The sequence below is a fragment of the Haliotis rubra genome, unplaced genomic scaffold, assembly GCF_003918875.1.
Source record: "Haliotis rubra isolate DU_JTF1 unplaced genomic scaffold, ASM391887v1 Scf1242, whole genome shotgun sequence".
Classification (NCBI taxonomy): Eukaryota; Metazoa; Mollusca; class Gastropoda; order Lepetellida; family Haliotidae; genus Haliotis; species Haliotis rubra.
Window position 1 is genome coordinate 3090 of NW_025765162.1, and position 26282 is coordinate 29371.

General features: G+C 40.3%; 1 protein-coding gene across 11 annotated transcripts in view; it reads left to right on the forward strand.

The window, feature by feature from the left end:
* The first annotated feature begins 262 nt into the window (after positions 1-262).
* Positions 263-26282, forward strand: part of LOC124266263 (carcinoembryonic antigen-related cell adhesion molecule 5-like) — a 50029-nt gene continuing 24009 nt past the window's right edge. For 3 of the 11 annotated variants that reach the window (XM_046701084.1, XM_046701082.1, XM_046701083.1), the window contains exons 1-3: positions 263-445; positions 8052-8165; positions 9819-9932. In XM_046701084.1, the coding sequence (XP_046557040.1) occupies positions 368-445; positions 8052-8165; positions 9819-9932 (306 nt within the window). In that variant the 5' untranslated portion in view covers positions 263-367. Of the gene's footprint in view, positions 446-2210; positions 2260-7179; positions 7289-8051; positions 8166-9456; positions 9494-9818; positions 9933-12937; positions 13052-13631; positions 14207-14240; positions 15770-23971; positions 23991-26282 lie in introns of those variants that run through there. The other 8 variants (XR_006895702.1, XR_006895704.1, XR_006895703.1 and 5 more) reach the window with 8 other exon arrangements.

Genomic DNA, 26282 nt, shown 5'->3' on the forward strand with positions numbered 1-26282 from the left:
CAAATACCTTCCACAGTTAACCACACACTTTATGCCTTATGTTGCTAATAAATTGGAACGTCAAATTCGGTTATTCCTACTGAAATACATACCTGACTTTACCGCGACCAAAACTGATGCAGATTGAAAACCGAAAGTGACTTTGTATTTCCAGGGCTCTTTGCACAGCTTTGCGTGGCGTTGATAAAAATAGAACATGGGCCAGTCCGACGCTGACGTCAGGAATTGCCTTTCACAACAGTTGCTTGGTAACGTGTGCAAGACTGCCATTGTGTGCATTTGTGTATACACGTGAAGAGAAGAGAGAAGAGGAGTTAATTTAATCGAGAGCTTTTATGATCAGATGAGACGGTAACTTCTGCAGTGAATGCTGTTCATCGTTGAAGTCATGACACGGAGACCGACAATCTCAGGGTGGCTCTTCACGATAGGTATATTTCTCTCGGTAAGTTATCTATTATGACATAACAACGAGTTGCGTTTCCGCGACCATTGCCTCTACACTGTTTCTACAAAGTATACGATTATGATGAAGAAGCAGTATTCTTCATATCCAAATTATATATGTTCGTTTATGATAATATTCGAATTATTTGTTTATTATGTGTCATGTTCCCGCGTTGTTTAGCTGACAATGACACACGCAGAGACATTTTATCATAATCCGCCTTGACACACCTGAGTCGTCATGCTCTTTCATAACCAGTCTGGTGAGTCACTGAAATGGAGACTTTTGTAAAAAGTATAACGCCGGCCTTACCAGGAAGTACGTCCACTGTTGAGATGTACCTAATGGCCCTGCTGTTTTCGACTGATGTAATATAGAAGGGCAAGAAGCGTTGTTCTCATCTTTGGTCATGTTGATGAAAGAGATCCGAGAGTCAGAAAGGACTGTTTGTCAGCCCGATCTGTGTGTCCAGACTTGTGACACATTTTGGCAGCTACCTTAAGCGCGAATCGTAAGGAGGTGTTGCTCGTAGGCAGTACGTGGGATGAATAGCTACAGACGTGTCTTCTAAAGATAGTCTCCTCTCTCGGTAACATAGTGATGGGACAATCTTCTCCTGGAACTCCCTTTCCGCTTTGAGCATGAAATCGAGCATGAAAAAGTATAGCCTACCATAGAAGTGACAAGGGGTGTCGGCATTAGCTCTATTGTTTCTTATTTATCTATATTAATAATACAAACGGTTATTCACATGTGTTGGGTTTTGGGGTTTCTTATTCACATACACATACACCACGGTTTTTCATTTATCATATTTGGTAATACGTATGTCTTTGTTTTTCAGTGACTAGGGATATTTTTATTCATGGGAAATTAAACTATGATATTTTTTGTTTGTTATTTTCGTTGTTTTATTTTTTGTTTGTGAGTGTTTTCGGTTTTGTGTATTTAAACAAAACTGCAAACCTTTCAATGTAATTCAGACGATCAAGACAAATCGTTAAGCATAATTTACCTTTATGTTTTTTAATATTAATATATCCATCATACACTGTCAAGAGTATATAAACATTTTGTTTTTGAATGTCTATTTACAACGAATGATTGCGCCAGATCAGTACGACCTTCTATTTCTAACACAGCTTTTTATTTCTTGGCTCCATGTATATAGTTCCAGTATTTCTATAATAGTTTTGAATTATATCTCTACAATTTATATAATAAAGTGTTCGAGGTGTGAGTGAGTGGGTGACGAAATGTAGAAGTAATATCACAGCGGAGGAATGAAGATCAGGTAAATTATTGATGTTTGAGAACATTTTCCTCTTACTTACGCCCAAGGTGTGGAAATTCACCATTACTTGCTGGTATTATCCTATTTTTGAAGCAAAACTATGTCACCTGGCCCAACAAAAGTAAAGGGATAAGTTGAATCTGTGATCAAAGTGTATAAGTCACAAATCAGTTGGAGTTAAGCAGCTGAAGTAAGTAAATCACTTATTTGACCCTGGAAATACACATGATGAGATTAACTTGACCGAGGCTTTAAAATGCTAAATAACCAGATGAATAAGGCGCTGATATGGCAGATATATCTGAAGTTGTTGTAGGAATGACTTGTATATCTTTGACGAGCATGATCATCTAACTGTGATTCGAACTAATGCATGTATTCACTCTCTGTATGTCTCTCTCTTCACCAACATCTGCAGTTGCTACAACCCACATCCCCTCCACCACAACCGCCACTACGAGTACACAAAGACCTTCTCTCCTGGGAAATACTGACGCTGTTAGACCAGGACCTCCAGGTATGTTGACCTGTTAACTTTGAGTCATGTGTCAGTCACATGTCTATCATGTGATGTGCTATGACAATATACTTCTGTCATGTGACATTATGTCGACCATAGGATGCACTTTGACTATACCTCTATCTTGTGATGTGCTATGACAATATACTTCTGTCTTGTGACATTTTATCTATCATATGATGTGCTGTAACTACAACACTGTCATGTGATGTGCTATGACAATATACTTCTGTACATTTTATCTATCATATGGTGTGCTGCTGTAACTACAATATAATACACATTTTATCTATCATATGATGTGCATGTGATGTGCTATGACAATATGCTTCTGTACATTTATCTATCATATGTTGTGCTGTAACTACAACACTGTCATGTGATGTGCTATGACAATATACTTCTGTACATTTTATCTATCATATGATGTGCTGTAACTACAACACTGTCATGTGATGTGCTATGACTATGCTATTTTCTATCATGTAACATGCTATGACTGTGACTCTATCGTGTGATGTGCTATGATCTGTTTGTGTTCACAACTTAATCGTTAATTAGAAGAAGTTTTACATCTTTGCACGAGAGTATGATCATGTTTGTTTGTTATACTTTTTGTATCCCTTTATACTTTTTATGCGTTGAACGTATTATCCAAACAAAAATGTTGGACTTTAAAATTCCATTTCAGATTCAGCTCTCATGATGCAAAAAATAAAATACATTGCTTTCATTATTTATATGTTTACACTGTATTTCAGTTCTCTCCTCATCCCATCCAATAGGGAAAATATTTCCACTCCATAATGTCATTTCAATCGCCATGTCTCACCCAGTCATCCATTCCAGTGAGAAATGAAAATCTCACCAACTGTGAACACAGTCACAGTTATAACCCTTGACACCAAGATTTTCGTACTACCTTTTTATGTTCTTTGTTACCTATTGTTATTAACAATAGATTTCTTATACACCATCTACTGTTTGTGTTAGTTTTTCGTTTTCTTTTACAGTAGTTCACTGTATATAATGTATGGCATTGAATATGACCGTTTCTAGTTAGGCGTCGCCGATATAACTAAATTTGCGGCTATATAACCACCGGTATACGTCCCCAATTCGTCAAACACAGTACAGTTATCCACATTCTAATTCAACTCGTTTTATGCTGTTTTTCGTGAAAGAAATTCATTATTTATACCAGGTCAAAGTTCTTCTAGGTCAAAGGTTAATCATATCACTCCTTGATCTTTTTACCGTCGCCAGAAAAAGTAGTTCCCTTTTTGAACTTCAACAAACTGAATAACAAGTCAAATGATCACGATAAACACGTTTATTATGTGCACAGTGACTAAATCTGACAATGATGGATACATTATAGTGTTGCACATAAACAAGTTTAAACTTGTAGAGAGTCAAATATTTGTGGTGAACGTCATGATAGACCTTGAAGATGAAGAATCAACAATATCACACAACGTGTTAATCGGCCATTCGAACGTTGAGACAACAACAGTGAAGATGTTAGAAGAATCTAAAACAAATATCATCAAGTTATTTGCACTAGAGTCATCTTGGCGTGTAAAATGTGCTGGATACAGTAGTGTTGTTGTCACCCTTGCCGTATGCGATAAGTTAAACTTCTGTTTGTTTCAAACATATCAAATAACGTAATCAATGGTAGGTCATTGCTTATTTGACACCGCACTGGCTGCCTTGTTTTGTATACAACATGGTAGATACTGAATGCATTGGAAGCGGGAGGATATACAGTTCATCCACCGTTCCTGATGTCCCAATGAGCCATCGCAAAATCTCGCGTTTCGTACGAGATCACTTTTGACAAATCAAAAAATTTAGCCTCTGTAAAGCGTTATGTCATAAATAAAGCTTTTATCATCGACCCAGGCCAGGACACACTGCAAAAAAGCAAAGGCCAGGACACACAGGGAGATACTACAGGGCTGGGCCAGGACACATAGAGTGGGGCCAGGACACACAGCGAGCCAGGACACACAGGGGTGGGGCCAGGACACACAGAGAGGCAGGCCAGGACACACAGGGTGGGCCAGGACACACAGAGGCAGGCCAGGACACACAGGGAGGGGCCAGGACACATAGAAGCAGGCCAGGACACACAGGGATGGGCCAGGACACACAGAGGCAGGCCAGGACACACAGGGGGTGGGCACACAGACACCACAGAGGTGGCCAGGACACACAGGGGGTGGGGCCAGGACACATAGAAGCAGGCTAGGACACACAAGGGGAGGCCAGGACACACAGGGGTCGGCCAGGACACACAGAGGCAGGCCAGGACACACAGAGGCAGGCCAGGGCACAGAGAGGCAGGCCAGGACAGACAGAAGCTAGCCAAGACACGCAGGGGTGGGGAAGGACACATAAAAGCAGGCCAGGACACACAAGGGGAGGCTAGGACACACAGAGGCAGGCCAGAACACACAGAGGCAGGCCAGGACACACAGAGGTAGGCCAGGACACATAGAGGTGGGCCAGGACACACAGAGGCGAGCCAGGACACACAGGGGTGGGCCAAGACATGCCATCCACAGGTTTGCAAAACAGATGTATCGTGGGCCGAGCGAACTATCCTGTATCTGTATCTGGCGCTGGACGAAAATGGAGCGCCAAAAAAATCTTTTTTGTTATTTAGGGGCCAATGTAGACATTCACTTCTAAGTACACGGACATTGGATGGACAGTGCCGTAGCAGATATATAGATCTGTCGACAAAGCAAAGCCCAGCTCTGTGTAGTCTAGGGCCGATTCGCACAACGCCAAACAAAAAGAAAGCTAGGATCGTACGAATAGAAACTACAACACAACGCCACCTCTAGAAGTACAAGTCGTTAGACGCGGCGTTGACACCCTCGGTCTTTTAATATCCCAATGTAGCCAAAATGCTGTCGAATTCTTCATTAGCAAGTAGAAGGTTTATCCCACTTTCAAAAGTTTCATCGTAATCTATAACAAAATCGCCGTAATCTAAGCTAGCATTCTCGCTTGATTGGCATGTCGCCATCTTTGTCTGTAAACAACGCGTGTAGGGATACATTCAAAAGTTTTGGTGAATCGGTTTTCAAATTGCAACCGTATATGCTGATTATATTTCGGAAATTTATAGCCTTGACCAGTCAGAAGTTACATACTAAGTTGAATTAGAATTCTCAATAACAAACAGTCATAGTTATGTTGTCATATAATTTGTAGATGACGCGTTGGCAGGAGAACTGCAGATGGACAGCCTTGGAAGTGTGAACATTTTATGCACAGATACTTGAAATGACAGTGACCCCGTTGTCAGCTCCTCGACCTGTCAGGAGGCGTACACACCTGAATTACACCTGTAGAATGGAACCTTGACGTTTGTTGTTGTTAATGGGGTTGAACATTGTTCAATATTTATCTTAGATTTCCCACAGCATTTGCTTCCTCTGATGTAAGTCTTTATGAACAAAGAAATATCAGATACAAACAAGTATAGAATGGTGAGTAAATATGTAAAATATTCTCCATGACATTGTTGTAAAGTAAAAGCTGACAAGCTAACAGAAGAAATGTCTCATTTTCAATTGCATTCATGGGTAATCCTGTGTCTTCTAATTACCATGTACTTAGGTTTTAAAATGTTTTCTAGATACATTTACATGAACATTGGAATGGAACCTGTTTCATCGGATACTCGAGACTGGTTATTCTCTGTCGTTGACATTTTATAATTTATATCAGATTTGAGTGGCGTCTATAAATAATGGCTGGTAAACTAGTGCTCAAAAGAAAGTATACACTATGTTTGACCAAATTTGAAACTAAAATAAAAGCATGTATAAATGATCATCTGCTTAATTTCAATAGAGCATTCAATGTACAAATGTACATGTTGTCATTTCCATGTAAAGCCGAAAGTACCGTTTGAGTGACAGTGAAAGACACGTGGTATCATAGTCTGAACTTTTACGCTTATCAACAAAGACCTTTTTCTGCAAAATGTCATCAAATGTTGAATCGATAGTGAGTGTGACCACCAATGGCTTCAATACACGCCCAAACACATTGATGATGAAAGACGACGAATGACGTCAGGCGTGATCCGTTGCCATTCCTGTAGGAGACATGATTGTTGAGTGGTGACCGGTGGCGCTAGTGGACTTCTGATTAATGTTGACCAAGGTAGTTTCATAAAAAGTGTACTTTCGGATTCACGTCGGAAGAACACGCTGGTCACGGCAAAACAATGATGTTAGCGTTATCGAGAATAAATGGTAACACAACTGGTCACAACAATTCATCCCTGACTCTTCGAGAATTCAGGTTGCCATGAATAATCACAAGTCTCACTTTGAGATCGCCGCAGATCCCTACCAACACCATCATGCTACTGGATCCAAACGGTCAGACTTGCTGAACGCAATTCGGCACACATTCATCTACCCGTCTGTAAACAGGAGCCTCATCACTGTACAGGCAAAACCTACTCTCGTCGGTGAACATCACACGTCGCCAATCACGCATCTGCCAACGTCGAACTCACCTGGCCCATGTCAGTCGACGACGTCGGATTTGAAGAGTCAGATACACTCCACGGTAGGGTCGACGTGCCCGAATACCATGTTCTCTTAGTCGCCGGTACACTGTACACATGGCTCAGTATGGTTTTATGACTTCATTTTATTTTTATGTTTTGAATTTAATGCACCATCGTCAGCTGATAATGTTTATTGTGAGACGTGTGCATAGGGCGTCCTTCATTTGTTAGTGAGTGGGTGTGTTTAGTTTTACGCCGCCATTTGCATTCGCAACATTCCAGGATTGTCACGGCGGGGGAACCGCAGAAATTTGGCATTTGTTCGATATTAAGTAACTCGGAAAAGTTAAGATCATAGTTATTTCTTTCAGACAATACTGCAGTGATAGTTGTGTGTGCCGTCTTTGGCGTGATGCTTATCGCTGGGACTGTGATTGGTGTAGTCATATCCAAAAAGATGGAGCAGGAAGATTCCCGAAGGTACAGTGCGAAAACATATTTCATCAATACAATACATCCCGTACATGAAGTGAAATCAAGATGGTTTAAAGAGACACTGTCAGCACATTGTGAGCATTTTCAAGTAGAATGCTTACACTTTACCTTTAACTGATAGTATTTATCCTTTCTATGTGTGTGATAACGAAAGGTTTTATGGTAATGGCTGTGAGTGGCCATGTGTAAAGAGCTCAGGTCCCAGATCAGTTAAGCAACGTTGGTCACGGAGATTCCTTGGAAGGGTGACTGTGTTTGGCAGATTGACTTCTGAGACTTCTGAGACTGTTCAGACCCACAACGAAGCACTGGTGACAAGCGTCTCTCTCCCGAGTCAAGTAATTTGTTCGTAAATTGCCTCTTTTCAACCAGAAGTCAATGGGTACCCTTTGGGGATAAATCATATGTCTGTCCCAAATCAGCTAAGCAACGTTGGTCGCTGAGATTCCTCGGAAGGGTGACTGTGTTTGGTAAATTGATTTCTGAGACTTGGGCTCCTGTCCTACCGAGCAGGATAGATCATGCAACCTCTAACTTTCAAACACCTCACGGAAAGTAGTAATGTCCAGTTAGTTTAAGGCGCTCAAAGCATGTCCGTCCAGCGTTGAATTCAGCGCCATATATTTTGCCTTATTATGGTGAACCGAGCATTTCATTTGAAAAAAAATAATTAATACATATTATACAGCTTTTCTTCAGTATTTATTTATCAAATACAGTGTGGTCAATATGAACCGATATTTTGCAGAAGTGCTTGACGAGAGGCCCTATACAACATTGCAACATGGAGCGAGTGTCCCACAGGAATATGGAGTCACAAGGAACGACAACACACAGGGGACGTGTACGTCACCGTCAACAGGTACGTGTTTCCTATTGAAACTGTAAAGTGCCTAGCACCCTGTAGTATTCCCAGAAATTATTGAGAAAGATGTTTCGGTAAATAACTATAGAAGTTTTGCTTACATGAATATGTTGAGATATGATTCTCTTACAGTCAAAATGTCTTTTCAGTACTTTGTGAGACCCCCTTGCCCTGCAACACACGACTGAATGGGCCTAGGTACACCATCGATCAAATTTGCAGGAAATCGTGTGACTGCGTATCCCAAGTTCTTTCATCATATCTTAAATATTTTAAGTCCTTTTTGTTTTATTCTGTCGTTCATTAGTCCTCACATATTCTCAATAAGGCTAAGATCTGAGCTGTAGCTTGCCCAGTCCTAAAATTGAACATTTTCGTCAGACAACCACTGTTTTGTGTGTAGCCCGCAGTGTGTTTTAGGTCGTTATTGTGCTGAAAAATCCATATAGTGGAGGAGATCATTTATCATGTCAACATATCGTTCCTTCGTCAAATTTCCAGTGAAAATGCACAACGGCATCACACCACATGATATCCCACCCCGAATGTGAAATTTCGGGCTATGTTTTGGGCGTTGGTAAATAGGTTTCACAGTATCTTTTGTTCAAATTTTCACACTTCTCTGAAAAAGGCAGACTGAATTTTTATCAGAAAAGAAAACATTATTCCAATCTTGATTTTCGTGAGCTCCACACCAGTTCAAAGGCCTCCTTTTTGTGCATTTTTCATCAATGGTGAGGAAAATCTGTGCTTTTTCACCCAGTTAAGTCTTTGTAGTTCCTGTTTTAGGGTTTCATTACATGCCTGAGGACTTCTTCTATTAATCGTCACATTTCTGATATACTCAACGTTTTTCTCCAATTTGCCCTTTACTCACAATTTTCTGAATTTCAAGTCACTGGCGATCTGTAGTACTGGACTTCCATTGCCTCCCCTGCCCTGTCTTGTGTTCAAACCCAACTCCTGACTGAATATTCTTCAAATTTCCGTACACTGTAGACAGAGAACAAGTCATGTCTACCAGCTAACTGTTTTGCATTAGTCACACCCTTTCAAAATCATCTCGAACCAGCTGTCTTTTCTCTTCTGCTGTCAAATCTGCCATGTCAACAAAGGACGCCGTCTGCTATACCACGGGAGATAACTCTTGATGTATTAAGGCTCATCCGTAAGCCTACAAGAGTTGCCTCCCATACTGAGTACCTTTTTACTATATACTGTAACACCTATTTTGCAATTGTAATTATACCTGTCATAGTTTGTATGTTTGTTTGTTGCACTATTTCAGCAATGTGGCGGCGGTCGGTAAATAATCAAGTCTGGACCGGACAATGCAGTGATCAAAGGATGAGCATCGATCTCAGATCTGGGACAATTTGGATACAATGACATGTGTCAACTATGTCAGCGATTCTGACCACCACGATCCCGTTAGTCGTCTCTTACGACAAGCATGGGTTGTAAAGACCAATTCTAACAAGGATCTTCACTGCCATTGAGCAGTGCCATATATGTGGCCTTATTATGATGAGCCGATCTTGCTATAGAATGCACTTCATTTGAACTAAACAATTGATACATAGTATACAGCTTTTGTTCAGGTATTTAATTATCAAATACAGTGTGTCAATATGAGCCGTTATTTTGCAGAAGTGCTTGACGATAGGCCCTATACAACATTGCAACATGGAGAGAGTGTTCCACATGAATATGGAGTCATACGGAACGACACCACACAGGGGACGTGTACGTCACCGTCAACAGGTACGTGTTTCCTATTGAAACTGTAAGTGCCTTGTACCCAATAGTATTCCCAGAAATTATTGAGAAAGATGTTTCGGCAAATATCTAATACTTTTATATAAACTATACAAGCTTTACTTAAATGAATACACTAAGATATGATTCTCTTACAGTCTAAGTGTCTTTTCAGTACTTTGTGATCAAAGGTTTTAGTCACACCCTTTCAAAATCATCTCGAACCAGCTGTCTTTTCTCTTCTGCTGTCAAATCTGTCATGTCAACAAAGGAAGCCGTCTCCTACACCAGGGGAGATAACTCTTGATGTAGTAAGGTTCATTCGTAAGTCTACAAGAGTTGCCTCCCATATTTAGCACCGTACTACATAATGTAACACAATTCTATTATTAGTATTAGGAAACAAAGATTTTCTCAATAATTTCTGGGAAAACTGTAAAATTACACTGTAAAAGTATGTATTTTTGTTTGTTGTTGGACTTAGCAGTATTCCAGAAATGTGACGGCGGTCTGTAAATAATCAAGTCTGGACCAGACAATACAGAGATCAACAGCATGAGCATCGATCTGAGATCTGGGACAATTTGGATAAAATGACATGTGTCGACTAAGTTAGCGAGGCTGACTACTCTTACGACAAGCATGGGTTGCTAAAGACCAATTCTCACAAGGATTTTCTGTCAAAGAGCAGTTCAGGAACGTTTTCCTTTACTACAGACAAACAGAAATCCTGTAAAATGAATCAAATATGAAACCCAGTGAATACAATGTTAAAGAGCGTGCACACATGTAAACAACTTTGCAAGCGACTTGAGAAAATTTCAGTGTCCATTTTCACTGGAGCGCCTTGTAAATACAGCTGATATTCTCTGACATTTACGGAGACACATTTATTTTAATATGAGAGACAATATTCTCCCCATAACTATATGGAATCTCTATAACACGTGTCTATTGCACGGTTCGGCTATACCATGAGCATGGGGTTTATGAATCACTTCAAATTGTGATGAAAGCAGGTGAGTGTATCCTGCCCCACCGCTGGTACCCTTCACAAACACAAAGCCAAGAGTCTGCAAGAAAAGAAAACACGTGAGAACTATTGTACAAAATAAAAATATGGAATGGTATTGAACATATATTTTGTTACTGATGCGTCAAATTTAAAATGTCTTCCATCAAAGTCAACAAATGTCCAAAGAAGATGCATGCCTGTTAAGTAAATATATTTCATAAGAATGAATCTCATCTTTTGATAATTTGTGAAGTCCTCATTAACGAAAAAAGAATTTCTACCTGACAAATACATAAATGTATTAATATATAGTGAGTGAGTTGAGTTTTACGCCGCACTCAGCAATGTTCCAGCTATATGGCGTGTGTTAATATATAACTCTACCGACATACGGACTTGGGAAATCTATGTTTATTTTGCTGCAAAGCATGTTTTCACACGATTTATACAAGTTTTAAACTAGATTTAAACATTGTATAAATTAAGCTTCAGATGTGTTGGTGATTGGAAATCGTTCACAAGCTGGTCAAGTAGCTCATGCGCATTCACTCATTTCCCCACGTGAAAAAGAAAATTAAAGAGACCCTTGAAACCGCCTCATTTTGTTTCAATATACGCACTAAGCTTCAGAGGGACTCAATAATATCCTGACGCCCGTTTAACAAGAGGCAGGACTTTATGTATCGATCCGTATTCCTACCGATCCAGCCTTGATCTCAAAATGTCACAACTTCTCACTTACAGTCGAGATCGAAGGGGGAACAATTGAAAATGTGTCATACATCATATGAATGCGCAAAGGTTTATCATCAAGTTTACACCATTCCACGCATTAATGGAAGGTACAGTGCAAAACATATTTCGTCATTTCTGTTCTCAGAGTATACAATACATTCCGCACATGAAGTGAAATCAAGATGGTTTAAAGAGACACTTTCAGCACATTGTGAGCATTTTCAAGTAGCATGCGTACACTTTACCTTTAACTGATAGTATTTATCCTTTCTATGTGTGTGATAACGAAAGGTTTTATGATAATGGCTGTGAGTGGCCTTGTGTATACAGGTCAGGTCTCAAATCAGTTAAGTAACGTTGGTCACGGAGATGCCTTGGAAGGGTGATTGTGTTTGGCAGACTGAAATCTGAGACGTTCTGGGGCTTGTGTCCTGTCCTACGACGAAGCAAATGTAACACACGTCTCTCTCCCTAGTCAAGCGAATTTGTTCGTAAATTGCCTCTTTTCAACCAGCAGTGAATGGCACCCTTTGGGATAAGTCATATGTCTGTTAGCATTTGGGGGGTTAACCGGGGTAATAAAGTGTTAGATTCTCGGGCATGCACTTCAGTGAGTGAGTGAGTGAGTGAGTGAGTGACTTAAAATTTATAGTCGCATTGAAAATATTTCAGCCATATCGTGACTAAAAAAATTCAAATTTAAAATAGACACAATCAAATTGTAAAAATCTGCCAACGAAGGTCAGTAAAATAACTAGATTATCACATATATAGAATTAAAACTAGCATGTAACTGTAAAATTCGACAAACGTTTATGGACAATACAATATAAAAAAATGGGCTGGAAATCACCAGGAACTGAAGGTACGTCTCCATACTTGGGACCATGCACTTCAATCCTGTGCAACAACGAAGCTCATATGCCACGTTTGGTCTCACCTTAGGCATGCGAGTTTGCTCCAAATTACATCTGTTCACACAGCAGTAATTGGGTACCCGGCAGGATAAGTCATATGACCTCTAACCTTCCAGCGCCTCACAGCGTTATCCGAAGTAATAATGTCCATTATGTTTTATGCCCATAGAGCATGCCTGTGCTGCGTAGAATTCAGCGCCATACATGTGGCCTATTATGATAGGCTAATCTTGCTATAAAAATGTTCTTCATCAGAAATAAATAATTAATACATATTATACAGCTTTTGTTCAGTATTTATTTATCAAAGACAGTGTGGTCAATATGAACCGTTTTTTTGGCAGAAGTGCTTGATGAAAGGCCCTATACAACATTGCAACTTGGAGCGAGTGTCCCACATGAATATGGAGTCATTAGGAACGACACCACACAGGGGACGTGTACCTCACCGTTAACAGGTACGTATTTCCTGTAAGTGCCTAGCAAACTATAGTACTCTTAGGAATTATGGAGCAAATATCTAATACATGTGTATAAAGTATAGAAGCTTTACTGAAATGAATATGTTGAGATATGATTCTCTAAGTGTTTTTTCAGTACTTTGTTAGACTTCCTTGCTCTGCAATACACGACTAAATGCGCCTAGGTACACTACCGATCAAAGTTTGTCCATAACAAATACTAGTGCATGAACTTGTTTAGAAATCTATGTCTATTTTTGCTGCAAAACATGTTTTCACAGGATTTATACAAGTTTTAAGCTAGTTTAAATTAAGCTTCAGATGTTGGTGATTGGAAATCGTTCACAAACTGGTCAAGTAGCACATGCGCATCCCTTCATTTCCCCACGTAAAATAGAAAATTAAAGAGACCCTTGAAACCGCCTCATTTTGTTTCAATATACGCACTAAGCTTCAGAGCGACTCCAGCCCATTTAACAAGAGACATGACCTCAACCTTCAGGAGGTCTTTATGTATCCATCCGTATTCCCACCGATCCAGTCTTGATCTCCAAATGTCACAACTTTTGACTTACAGTCGATATCGAAGACGACCTCCGTTTATGATTAAAATTGGCGTCGTACATCACATTGTGCACAGGTTATTCATCATGTTTACACCATTCCATGCAGTTACAGAAATGTACATGGTCGACAAATTTTGAAGGAAAATTTCAAATTTACTGCCCGATGTTCCTACTTGGTCCATGTGATTATTTAAGTTGCCTTGGTGTGTGTGTCATCCAGGAAGCGTTATAAGCTATCTTCTGTCTGATCCAGACTTAATTATTTACAGCCCGCCGCCATATACCTGGAATATTGTTCAGTGCAGCGCTAAACAATAAACAAACACAATTTAAACATTAAAATTACATTGTGTCTCATTGTGTGGGTCAATTGACATTCGTTCATGTGGCTGCTGAAGACCAGAGCGTCCTTTCACAAAGCACTAAGGTGATCGTAAGTCACAAAGGTAACCTTAGTGCAATGTTAAAGAATGGGAGTTAAGGTTAACCTTAGTAAAGGTTGCTTCGTGAAAGGAGTCCCAGTCTAACACCTGGTAAATATTTCATACGCAAGGATACAAAGTACGCGAAGATAGAAAGTACATCCTATATATTCTACAAGACGATTCCCTTTCTTTCAGATGGGCCAATCTATGAAGACTGTCTCACAAACTAAAACCATTGATTCATTGCAACTTAAACATGTCCTATCTATGTGCCTACAAACGAAAAACTGTATAAATGATATTTTGCAGACTATTTTTAAAACTTGTAAGTTTCCGGTGTGGATTCGGTGACACCCTTAGTATTAACCACTGGATGAAAAGATTAATACGGCGACCACACCCATGGATTTTTATGAACCAGGATGTGTTTAACAGCATTTTCATTTGAAGCAGATTATCAGTTACAATCACACAACCTGTATGTATCCTTATAGGTGCGTGTATAAAATAATACTTTTGACATGAAATTATGATGCAGTAGATTATCAGTTACAATCACACAACCTTTATGTATCCTTATAGGTGCGGGTATAAAATAATACTTTTGACATGAAATTATGATGCAGTAGAATATATGTACATATAACAGTTTGGAGTAAACTATACAAATGTATCTACAAGGAAAGCCTTTGATATTCTTGTTATGTATATCTGTGTTACAATAAAGTTTCTATTCTGATGAGGTGATAACGGGTCACATATAATCCCGTTTGTTAGTGCTTGTGCTGTGGTGTAAATGCTTCAACGAAGGGGCAATGTGAAAACAGTCAGAAAAAATTATTCGAGGAAGATCATTAAATTTTGTTGAAACTGTGCAAATTTCAACAGCTTTGGTTTGATGCATTTAGTTGCTCAAACAATATTATGGATCATATTTTACTGAAGGATATTAATGTTGAGTTTAAGGGGGAATGTACGCACAAAACTCAGTGTTTATTTTACATGAATCACAGCAAAACTGTGATGAGTAATTATTTAGTTTAATCGACAATTTCTATTTTACCTTTTCGAAAGCTAGAAACCTAAACACGTGTGAAAATGACAATCTATTGTGTTTTCATGATTAATATTTTACTGAAGGACATTAAAAGTTGTTTTGCGAAGTATTAACGTGTGAAAATGACAATCTGCTGTGTTTTCAAAGTTGAACGGGTCAGGTTTATCCCCTTAGATTATGATTAACACAGGCTACCTGATCCTATGTGTTGTCACATCGGAAAAAATGTCAAGTGACCTTTTATGGCAAGAAGCTATGGCCTCCGAGGAAACGTCTGATTCCATGGAAGTACCCTTTGAGACATGGCCAAACCATACATCTGTGAACCCAGGCGAGGGTTTCCTGAACATGGAAGTCACGGTACGGAAGCGACGACATTGACGAAGATGAGAGCCCTTTATCTAGTCGGTCGCATCATCCAACCTTGTCGATCATCGAGGTAACATCCGAATACCCATAAACCTGATATTTGAGGTAAACGTCTTGACCAGATGACCTCATTGCGATTTTGCGTCTAAGGAAACAGATCAGTTAAACAGGGTGTTCTTGGGAATGCCCACGTGTTTGGCTACGTTTTCAGTCCCAAACACATGATGTAGTCATTTCAAAGACAGATGTAATAGATTGTTTATACCATTGTATAAACATTTATTAGTCACAGATGAGTTATAAGCAGTGCATGTATTGAATGTTTTGCTTTGTTACGCTATAAATGGTAACACATTCTAACGTCGATGTTTTGCCATGGCCTTCCCAATGACCAGATTTAAACCTATGGGATGAACTCGATTGACGCGTACGTCAACGTCAAAACACACACTTCCACAACTGGCCATTGCATTGCAGTGTGGGGAAGAATTCTGCTAGAGATACTTTGTGGAATTATCCAGTCTGTGCAGAGACGGCGCCGAGCAGTAATTGCTGCCATACATTTGACGCCATCTTGTGGACTCAAGTAAACATAAACACAGCAATAGATGTAAAGGTGTTGGCGAACTCTTTGTCTACTGTTAATATTCGCGGGGTCTCAACAACACATGAAAACAGAGAGAGAGAGAGAGAGAGAGAGAGAGAGAGAGAGAGAGAGAGAGAGAGAGAGAGAGAGAGAGAGAGAGAGAGAGAGAGAGAGAGAGAGAGAGAAGCAGCATACAGGAGGCATGTACAATCCAGCTGAGTAAGTGGGCGAGTTTAGTTTTACGCCGCACTATATGGCAGCGGTCTGTAAATATTCGAGCCTGGTCCAGACATTACATTTATCAACAGCATAAGCATCGATCTGCGCAATTGGGAACTGATGACATGTGTCAACCAAGCCAGCGAGCCTGACCACATGATCCCGTTAGTCGCCTCTTACGACAAGCATGGGTTACTGACGGTTCATTCCAACCCGGATCTTCACGGGTCAGGATATATTTGGAAGGGGGTAGGTTGATCAGTTCTACTGTCTTGGCCCGAACAGTTTCTGTTTTGAACATTCAATATTTTATGTAAGTTAGTTAGTGAGTGAGTTTAGCCAGGTCAATTCAGTCCTAGTTAGACTTTCAGAGTGAGCAGACGTGTGAAGAAACATTTAGAATATAACTCTGCACAGTTTTGTCACAAGTTGACCACAAAAATGACGGTATATCTGAATGTCTCTCAAACAGCATACTGTTGAGCAGCAGACACATCGGTGTTTTGTTTCTCAAACTGCACAATGGATTAAAAAGTTAAAATAATTTTAAAATGCGTATGTGTAGATAATTAAATGAACTTTCAATAATGCATTGTCAGAGTCTGTGTTATGAGAGAGTTCGATGGTCTGAAAATGGACCTTCTAATGTAACACGGGCAGGGTGCAGTGTTTTTCACCACTCGTCTCACGAGACATTTCCCGCAATGGGTGAGGCACCGGTGATACCTATCCTTGATTTAGACTTGCAGTAGACACAAGTAAACGTGTCATCGTAGACAGTATTCCCCAAGCATACACAGTGACGTGAGTGAGTGAGTTAAAATTAAAAGTAACTGTGGCAATATTTCTGCCATATCGTGACTAAATCAAGTTATAGATTAATATAAATTAAAGGTAAACTATTAATAAAACTGTCAACGAAGGACAGTAAAACAACCAGAATATCACAGATAGAAATTTAAAACAAGTAACTAAATCTAAGCCATTTAACTATACACGACAATACAGTATAAATACCGGCTATAGATCGCCAACAAACTGAAGGTAGATCATCATACTAGGGACCATAGGAACTTCCAGTACATTTGCTTCCTGCATGGCCCCAGCTGGATTTACATCATCCCTTCAGCTGTGAACAATTTAGATTAATCTAGCCATACATTAAAAATACACATATTCTACGATTAAAAATGAGGAGAGTTTTAATTTACTTGTTTTTGGACTTACATACCCTCTCAGGAGGGCATAAACAGGGACGTATCCCAGGCACTTCTTGCATGCCTAAGCTTTAGTCTCAGTGCTGTCCATTTTGACGATATGTCCCACTGTACCCACAGATATTTTGATTTATATTCTAACAATATGTGACCATATGCTAAAAAATAGACTCATTATTCATCAGATTGAGCAGAGACTGATTGGCGTTGAATTACAGTAATCTAAGTATTCTACTACTCTCCTGACAACTGTGTCAATGTAACAATTAGTGACTCCGATCTTTAGTTTTAAACTCAAGTTTTACTGTATGCCCACATAGTGTTTACTGGCTACTAGATTTAGGTCAGATACACTTGGTTTTAGCGAGGTCAGGGCCTTATCAGACAAGGGCCAGTCCAACAAGCAGGGGCATTACACTTTACTTTAGACATAAAGGATGTACCGGAGACGGTTTGATTATCCATTGATAACGTTCTTAGCAATGAGAGTATGGGTCAGGTGAGTTAACGCTTTATTAATTGATTATCAAGGTTAGCGAGCTGTGAGAGGTGAGGTGAGGTGAAATTGGGTTTTAACGTCGTACTGGAGAATATTTCGCTCATATGACGACGTGCATGCGTGTGTATGTGTATGTGCGGCTGCTTGTACTAGCCCAGACTTAAGCTGGTTTTATAGTGCTAGTCCACTGTGATACCATGCCGCGGTGAAGCATGAATACCCCACTCAGACACATTATACTGACTCCGAGCCGACCAGTCCTTGTTGTACCCATTAATGCCGAGAGCCAGGCAGGGACCAACACGTACCATATTTTAACGTCTTTTGGTATGACGCGGTCGGGGATCGAACCCGCGACCTTCCGCTCTCCGGGCGGACGCTCTAACCACTACACCACGGAGGCGGTCGCGAGCTGTGAGAACAGTAATCAAACAACCAATATAATTATGAAACGAGTTTTAAAAGGCTCTGTGTGGGTTGGAAATCACGTGTGCTGCGATAATTTTCCAATGTGTATAGTTCCAGCATCTCATCTGACAAGGTAGGAAGAGACACAATGCATCTCCCCCCTCCTCCTGGCTTTACATCTGTGACTCGTGAAGATCCGGACTAGAATTGGTCTTCAGCAGCCAATGCTTGTCGTGCGAGGCGACTAACGGGATGGGGTGGTCACGCTCGTTTCTTTGGTTGCACACCATCGTATCCCAATTCTGTTGATTGATTCTCATGATGTTAATCACTGAATTGTCTGGCCCACACTCAATTATTTACAGCCCACCGCCGCTATATGGCTGGAATATTGCGGAGTACATCGTTAAACAACGACAGCAACAACAACAATAATAAAATTGGTCAGATGCAAAATGCAAAATTACCTACAATTACCTGCATAAAACATTTCCAAATGAGGTTAAATACTATTCTTCTGTGACCCGTGAAGATCCGGGTTAGAATTGGTCTTCATCAACCCATGCTTGTCGTGAGATCAGGTTCATTTACTTGGTTGAGACATGTCATGACACATTGATTAATGATCTTAGTGTTGATCACTTGATTATTTACAGGCCGCGGCCATATAAATAATGGTGTATTGCTGAGTGTGGTGGTAAACATCGACAACAACAAGAAAAGTAGTGCACTTGATCAGATGTCAAAGCTATTGGTACATGTATAGCTGTGTGTTAAAGTTCAAATACAATGAATACAAGACTTGTTCTTTACCTTACACAGCAGAATCTCTGCACCTCTAAAGAAAAGTGTCAGTTAAAAATTAATAACTGGATACTCCGGTCAATTGAACACTTCGCTGTCTGATTTTCTTATGAGCTGCCGTCACATGGCACCATTACTCCAGGGCGGCGTCCGCTGTATATGCTTACTTTATAAGCCAACTGTGGGAATGGCGGGTGCTACCGATAAAGCAGGACATGCTTATCCTTTCAGTGAAAACACAATATCATCACTGATATTCAGGGGTCTGTTTCATATAGTTCCCTTAGTCTATTGTCACACCAAATTAGTTGATGTTTCATTGCTATCAGAAAGGTATGTCTGCCCGTTAAGATTTCCTCCACGTCATTTCTTCTGGTCTGACTATTCCTTCCTGATCACGAGATATATAAACTTCACATCGTCCTTGAATATTTCAGGGTTCATCCTTGAAATACGTTTCTTCACGTCGTCGTACAGCCCATCAACTATCTGCTCCTCCTCCTCCAGTGATCGGGAGTCTGAGATACCATTCATGAAGGTGCTGTTGCTCCAGTTCCTGTGAGCGGAAACGTACATCCTGGCAACTTCTCCCTCTCATCAAAACTCTCTACCTCACCGAGTTTGTGTAATACAACACCTAGACAATAAACCCTCCCAAGTACATCGACACAGCAGGAAAATCCTTTCGTAACTGACACTAACTTGATATTCAAATGTTAAAAAATTAACCATGCTCGTGTCTGCATAATCTTTCTCTGATTCACGATGACAACTTCATTTCAAATATATATTATTTACATTTACAACACATGGCACTAGCAAACTTAACCCCAGCTAAGATGATTGAGATTCATTATGCGAACAATTTTGATTAGAACATCATGTTCCAGTGTGTTCATAGTTCGTCACATGGAGAAACATCAACATTCATCGCAAGCTTACACCTTCACACTGCCTCCCAGGGTAACATACATGTAAAAACAATCAGCAAACGGTTGCAGGGGCTCCAGAAGAGCATCATGTTTGACAGCATAACTGGCGTGGGTCACTACAAGCACAGAAAGAAATGCACGTTGAATGCTTTATCACAGTTTGGCATATATGCCATGTAAACAGTTTTCGCAGTGATTATGTATTTACAGAGGATCATAATGTAAAAGTGTAAATTATATTTGCTGTTTTACTGGCAGGGATGCATCCAACTTTTCACAAACCTGGGCCAATTGACTGATTTAAGAAAGTGGGCCAACACCTATCTGAACAAGGGCCAACATGTTTTATGATTTTGAAAAAGAGAATGGCCTCACTATTTGAGTAATTACTAAAGTAGTATTCATAGTGTTATTTTTGTTGATGGTATATATCGCAACGTTATTTGGTGAAATGTGGGGGACTGACACTTTCTGTGACTTTGCAATGTAAACTGATCACAGGATAAATATGTCTAAACTGGACACTCATAAATGAAGATGTAGTTTTTCGGGTCTTTGACAAACAGTCTGTGAGCTGAATGTTGTAGTGTGCATTCGACACTGGCCTATTGTCACAATTGAACTTTTAACTTGACGTGTGTGTCACGTGACTGCAACTGCGCAGATAACAATTACTAATGGCTGTTAGCGGGGAATTCACTTACAGTTGAATGACACAGAGTACATGCGACACGGGCCTGTTGTGACCGACACACCAGCAACTCCCTGACATGTATGTCACGTGACTGCAAAAGCGCAGTTATCAATTACTGATAGCGTCTGCTGCATATCCTATACCTCGTGCGACTTGAGCTGGTGACGAACTGTAACATGCACGGAAATATCATCTGGTGAATGTAAGTACGCTTTCAATTCATATTACTCATTATGTTTCTAAAATGGCAGTCTTACGGGTGACGGGAAGTTGGATGGCAACGGTATACGAAGGTTTGAGCTATAGTTTTTGTTGTATACCGGAACGCATACTTTCATCATTTCGTTACTTTCTTTCTTTCATCATATTTTCATTGCCTTCATCAATCTGATTGCAATATACACATCTCTATACATTAACACACCCCCGGGGACCGCCTCCGTGGTGTAGTGGTTAGAGTGTCCGCCCGGAGTGTGGTAGGTCGCGGGTTCGATCCCCCACCGCGTCATACCATCAGACGTTAAAATATGGTACTTGTTGGTCCCTGCCTGGCGCTCGGCATTAGTGGCTACAACAAGGACTGGTCGGCTCGGAGTCAGTATAATGTGTCTGAGTGGGGTATTCATGCTTCACTGCGGCATGGTATCTCAGTGGGCTAGCACTATAAAACCAGCTTCAGTCTGGGCTAGTACAAGCAGCCTCAAATTGTAACAAATGTAGTGTTGGCATTCTTGGAAGCAGTGTGTAAACTTGCAAGAATGTATGTGTGCGTGTGTACGTGTGTAAGTCCCTTTTTGTGTCCCTGCGTGTGTATCATGGTACCCATCACCATGTATCTATAATATTACCCATCACCATGTATGTATCATAGTACCCATCACCAGGTATGTATCATAGTACCCATCACCATGTATGTATCATAGCACCCATCACACCATGTATGTATCATCATAGTACCCATCTCCATGTATGTATCATTGTACCCATCACCATGTATGTATCATAGTACCCATCTCCATGTATGTATCATTGTACCCATCACCATGTATGTATCATAGTACCCATCACCATGTATAAATCACAGTACCCATAACCACGTATGTATCATAGTACCCATCACCACGTAGGTATCATAGTACCCATCTCCATGTATGTATCATAGTAACCATCACCATGTGTGTATCATAGTACCCATCACCACGTAGGTATCATAGTATCCATCTCCATGTATGTATCATAGTAACCATCACCATGTGTGTATCATAGTACCCATCACAATGTATGTATCATAGTACCCATCTCCATGTATGTATCATAGTAACCATCACCATATATGTATCATAGTACACATCACCATGTATGTATCATAGTACCCATCACCATGTATGTATCATAGTACCCATCACCATGTATGTATCATAGTACACATCACCATGCGTATTATAGTACCCATCTCCATGTATGTATCATTGTACCCATCACCATGTATGTATCATAGTACCCATCTCCATGTATGTATCATTGTACCCATCACCATGTATGTATCATAGTACCCATCACCATGTATAAATCACAGTACCCATAACCACGTATGTATCATAGTACCCATCACCACGTAGGTATCATAGTACCCATCTCCATGTATGTATCATAGTAACCATCACCATGTGTGTATCATAGTACCCATCACCACGTAGGTATCATAGTATCCATCTCCATGTATGTATCATAGTAACCATCACCATGTGTGTATCATAGTACCCATCACAATGTATGTATCATAGTACCCATCTCCATGTATGTATCATAGTAACCATCACCATATATGTATCATAGTACACATCACCATGTATGTATCATAGTACCCATCACCATGTATGTATCATAGTACCCATCACCATGTATGTATCATAGTACACATCACCATGTGTATTATAGTACCCATCACCATGTATGTATCATAGTACCATCACCATGTGTTTGAATGGGGAAAGGGAAGGGGGTTGGGTGAGGGGAGGGGCAGTGTATGTAGGGGGGTTATGAGAGAGGGGAGAGGAGGGGCTGATTGGGTGAGGGTAGGGACAGTGTGTAGGGTGGATAGGGGAATGAGAGCGGAGGTGGGATATTTGGGTGAAGGTATGGGTAGAGCGTCTGGGGGGCATGGGTAAGGGGAATGAGAGAGGGGAGAGAAGTGGGACTTGGGTGTTTGGGTGAGGGTAAGGGTAGAGTGTGAAGGGGGCGGGGTAAGGGGAATGAGAGGTGTTGTTTGTTCTGGGCCCGTTGGTGTCATGGTGGTTACATTCTCGGTGGTCAGCCTCAACCCAGCTCGTGGTCATCTAAGTCTGCGACCTGCACGCACCTATTGTCTTTGATGTTTTCTAGGATTTCGAGCCAGACATCTTCCACCTAAAATGCAAAAACACAAAAGTTAGAAAAAGTTACCTGGTAACACTTAGAAATGAAATGGTTTGGTTTTTATGGTATGATAATAATGACATAATTACATTTTAAAGAAAAAGTAATAAAATGATTTGGTTTTTATGGTATGATACAATATATAATATTTGTATGTAACAGTAAATTTAACAGTAAATATACTTACATTTGCCACTGGAACTAAAGGCAGACGAGCGCAGCGTCGGATGAACTTGGTGACATCCTCGTTGTTCTTGTAGTCTGTTTGGAGGCCACACACAATGGGAAAAATTAATGTAACATCCTTTCCAGGCGGCAAACTCGCGTAACTGTGCCTGGGCCATTGTGAAAATGATACTACCTCTTGAAACTTGATAGTATTTATACAATATGTAACACATGTAAATGTACTGTATGGTACTGATTGAGTGAACACATTAATCAGTATCATTATAATCTCAGTGAGCTAAACTCAGTAAATGAACTCAGTAAATTCAAATCATATTTCACAACATAGTTCAGACTTTTACAGCACCCAGTGACTTAACCCCTCATAACACCACCAACACAACAATCAAGGAGATACTACTGCAACAACAAACTTCTACTTACGGGAATACCTCACCTGGAATATTGCTGAGTGCGGCGTTAAACAACAAACAAAACATAACTAAATTGGATCCTTGTCGACAGGTACTGTTTTTATTCTTCCTGATGTTGTTTCAGGTCAAACAGGATATAAATTTTCGCTGGCGTGCACAGTTACAAAGTGGCCTTCACGTCGTCAGCAGGTGTTTTAACGATGAATAATCGAGACCTTTTTTTGGATCAGATCGACTTCAAGTTCTGTAGTGAATTCTGTTCATCGTTGAAGTCATGACACGGGAAGCGACAATCACAGGGTGGCTCTTCACGATAGGACTTATTTCAGTCGTAAGTTATCTATTGTGACATAACAACGAGTTGCGTTTTCGCGACCATGACCTCTACTCTGATTCACCAAGTATACGATTATGATGAAGAACGTATTCCTCATACCAAATAACCTATTTTCGCTTTAGATAATACTCGAATTATTTGTCATGTTCCCCATTTTTTCGTTGACAATGTTCACACGCAGGATTGTTATCAAGTCGATGACACACCCAGCTAGGTCGCCAGGTTTTATAACCAGTCCGGCGAGTCACTGCAGTGGAGACACTTGTTAAAGCTTGACGCCTGTCTTACACGGAAGTACGTCGGCTGTACCTAATGACCTGCTGTAACTCACTGACAGTGTAGAAGGGCAAGAAGCTAGGTCATTCTCTTAGGTCATACAGAGAGGCCCGTCTAAGGTTCGTGGAGTCGAGTCCAGATATTCGGGCAATTACCTTAGCGTGAAACGTAAGGCTGAGTTGTTCGTAGGCAGTTGTATCAATAACCAAAAGTGTCTAAAATAGATAGGACTAGTCTTCCTCCCGGCAGTATATTGATGGGTTTTTTTTTGTTCTCCTTCAACTTCCATACTTCTCCTCCTCTAATGAAGTTCCAACACCCCCCACCACCACGCCCCACCACCTCTTTCCCTTGCTCCGCTTTGTGCAAGATATTGCACATGAAAAAGCGCAATACAAAGTAACTAATATTATCAGCATTAGCGGGAATGCACATAGCATGAACGCTGCGCTACGCATGTGCTGTCAAATTATGCGCTGAAGAACATAATCATTAACATATCCTCTTATACTATTAGCCTGCGGGCATGGGTGTGTGGGTAGGTGTGGGTGTGTGGGTAGGTGTGGGGGTAGGGTAGGAGTTTTGTGTGAACACAAAACACGAAACTGTTTTAGGTGAACACAAAACTCCACCACGCTGTTACATCATCATAAGTGGTTTTTGATTGATTTTTAAAAAAATTGGGGGGTGGGGGGTGGGGGTTTGTGTCTTAGGATTTATTGTATTCACAGAAAACTCCACCGCGTGTTTTTCATTATCATACGTGTTATTTGTTTGTTTTGTGTTTTATTTGGGGGTCTTGGAATTGATTTTATTCACATGAAATGTAACAACGGATTGCGTCACCTTTGTTGTTTGCTAGTTTCTTTATTTTATTCTTTGTTTGTGTTTTTTCGTTTTTTTCTATGTACATAAAACAAGCTTAATACATGTCCAAATAATCACGATCAAATGATTTTAAGCTTAATGTACCTGTGTTTTCCTGACATTTATTTTCAAACATGAATTGTAAAGGTATACAGATTTGAATGTTTGGTTATTACGAATGATTGTGTAAAATCAGTGCGAGCTTTTTGTCAAACACAGTTTTTCATTTGTACATTTATACTGAGTTTTCTTGGCCCAGTTGTCCTGTTCTGTAACAGTTATAAATTATACCTACAATTTATAGCATATAAGTGATAGATATCGAGTGAGTGAAGAAATGCAACAATATCACAGCAGAGGAAGGTAGGGCAGGTAAATGGTCTTTTGACTGCATGAGCAACTAAACTGATGTACCAAAAAAGATACACACCTGGTGTTTGGGGAATATGAAAAACCTATGTATAAACTTTTGTCCTTACGCCCAAGGTGTGGAATTTCAACATTACTTACTGGTGTTTTCCTATTATGGAAGCAAAACTGTGTCATCTAACCCAATACAAGTAAATGGATAGGTTACATCTGGTGGTGTGTGATCCTGTGCATAGAGCCCTAATCACAAATCAGTTGAAGTTAAGCAGCGTTGATCGCGGAGAGTCCTTGGATGGGTGACCGTGTTTCGCAGCTATATATAGACTTATGGTAGTTTCTAGGACAGCTGTCCTGCCCCACAACGAAGCACATGTGACACATATGGTCTTGCCCCAGGCAAGTGAATTTGTTCAAAAACTGCCTCTGTTCATCCACTATTTAGTGAGTGCCTCACAGGTAGGTTGGGATGTAACGAGTTAGCGCACTGAGCGCGCACAAGTGATTCGATACATACGCTTTATAAATAGTCATTATCATATTAACAGCCTAATTTGGGAGACTGTCAGATGTAAAGAGAGATGAGGTT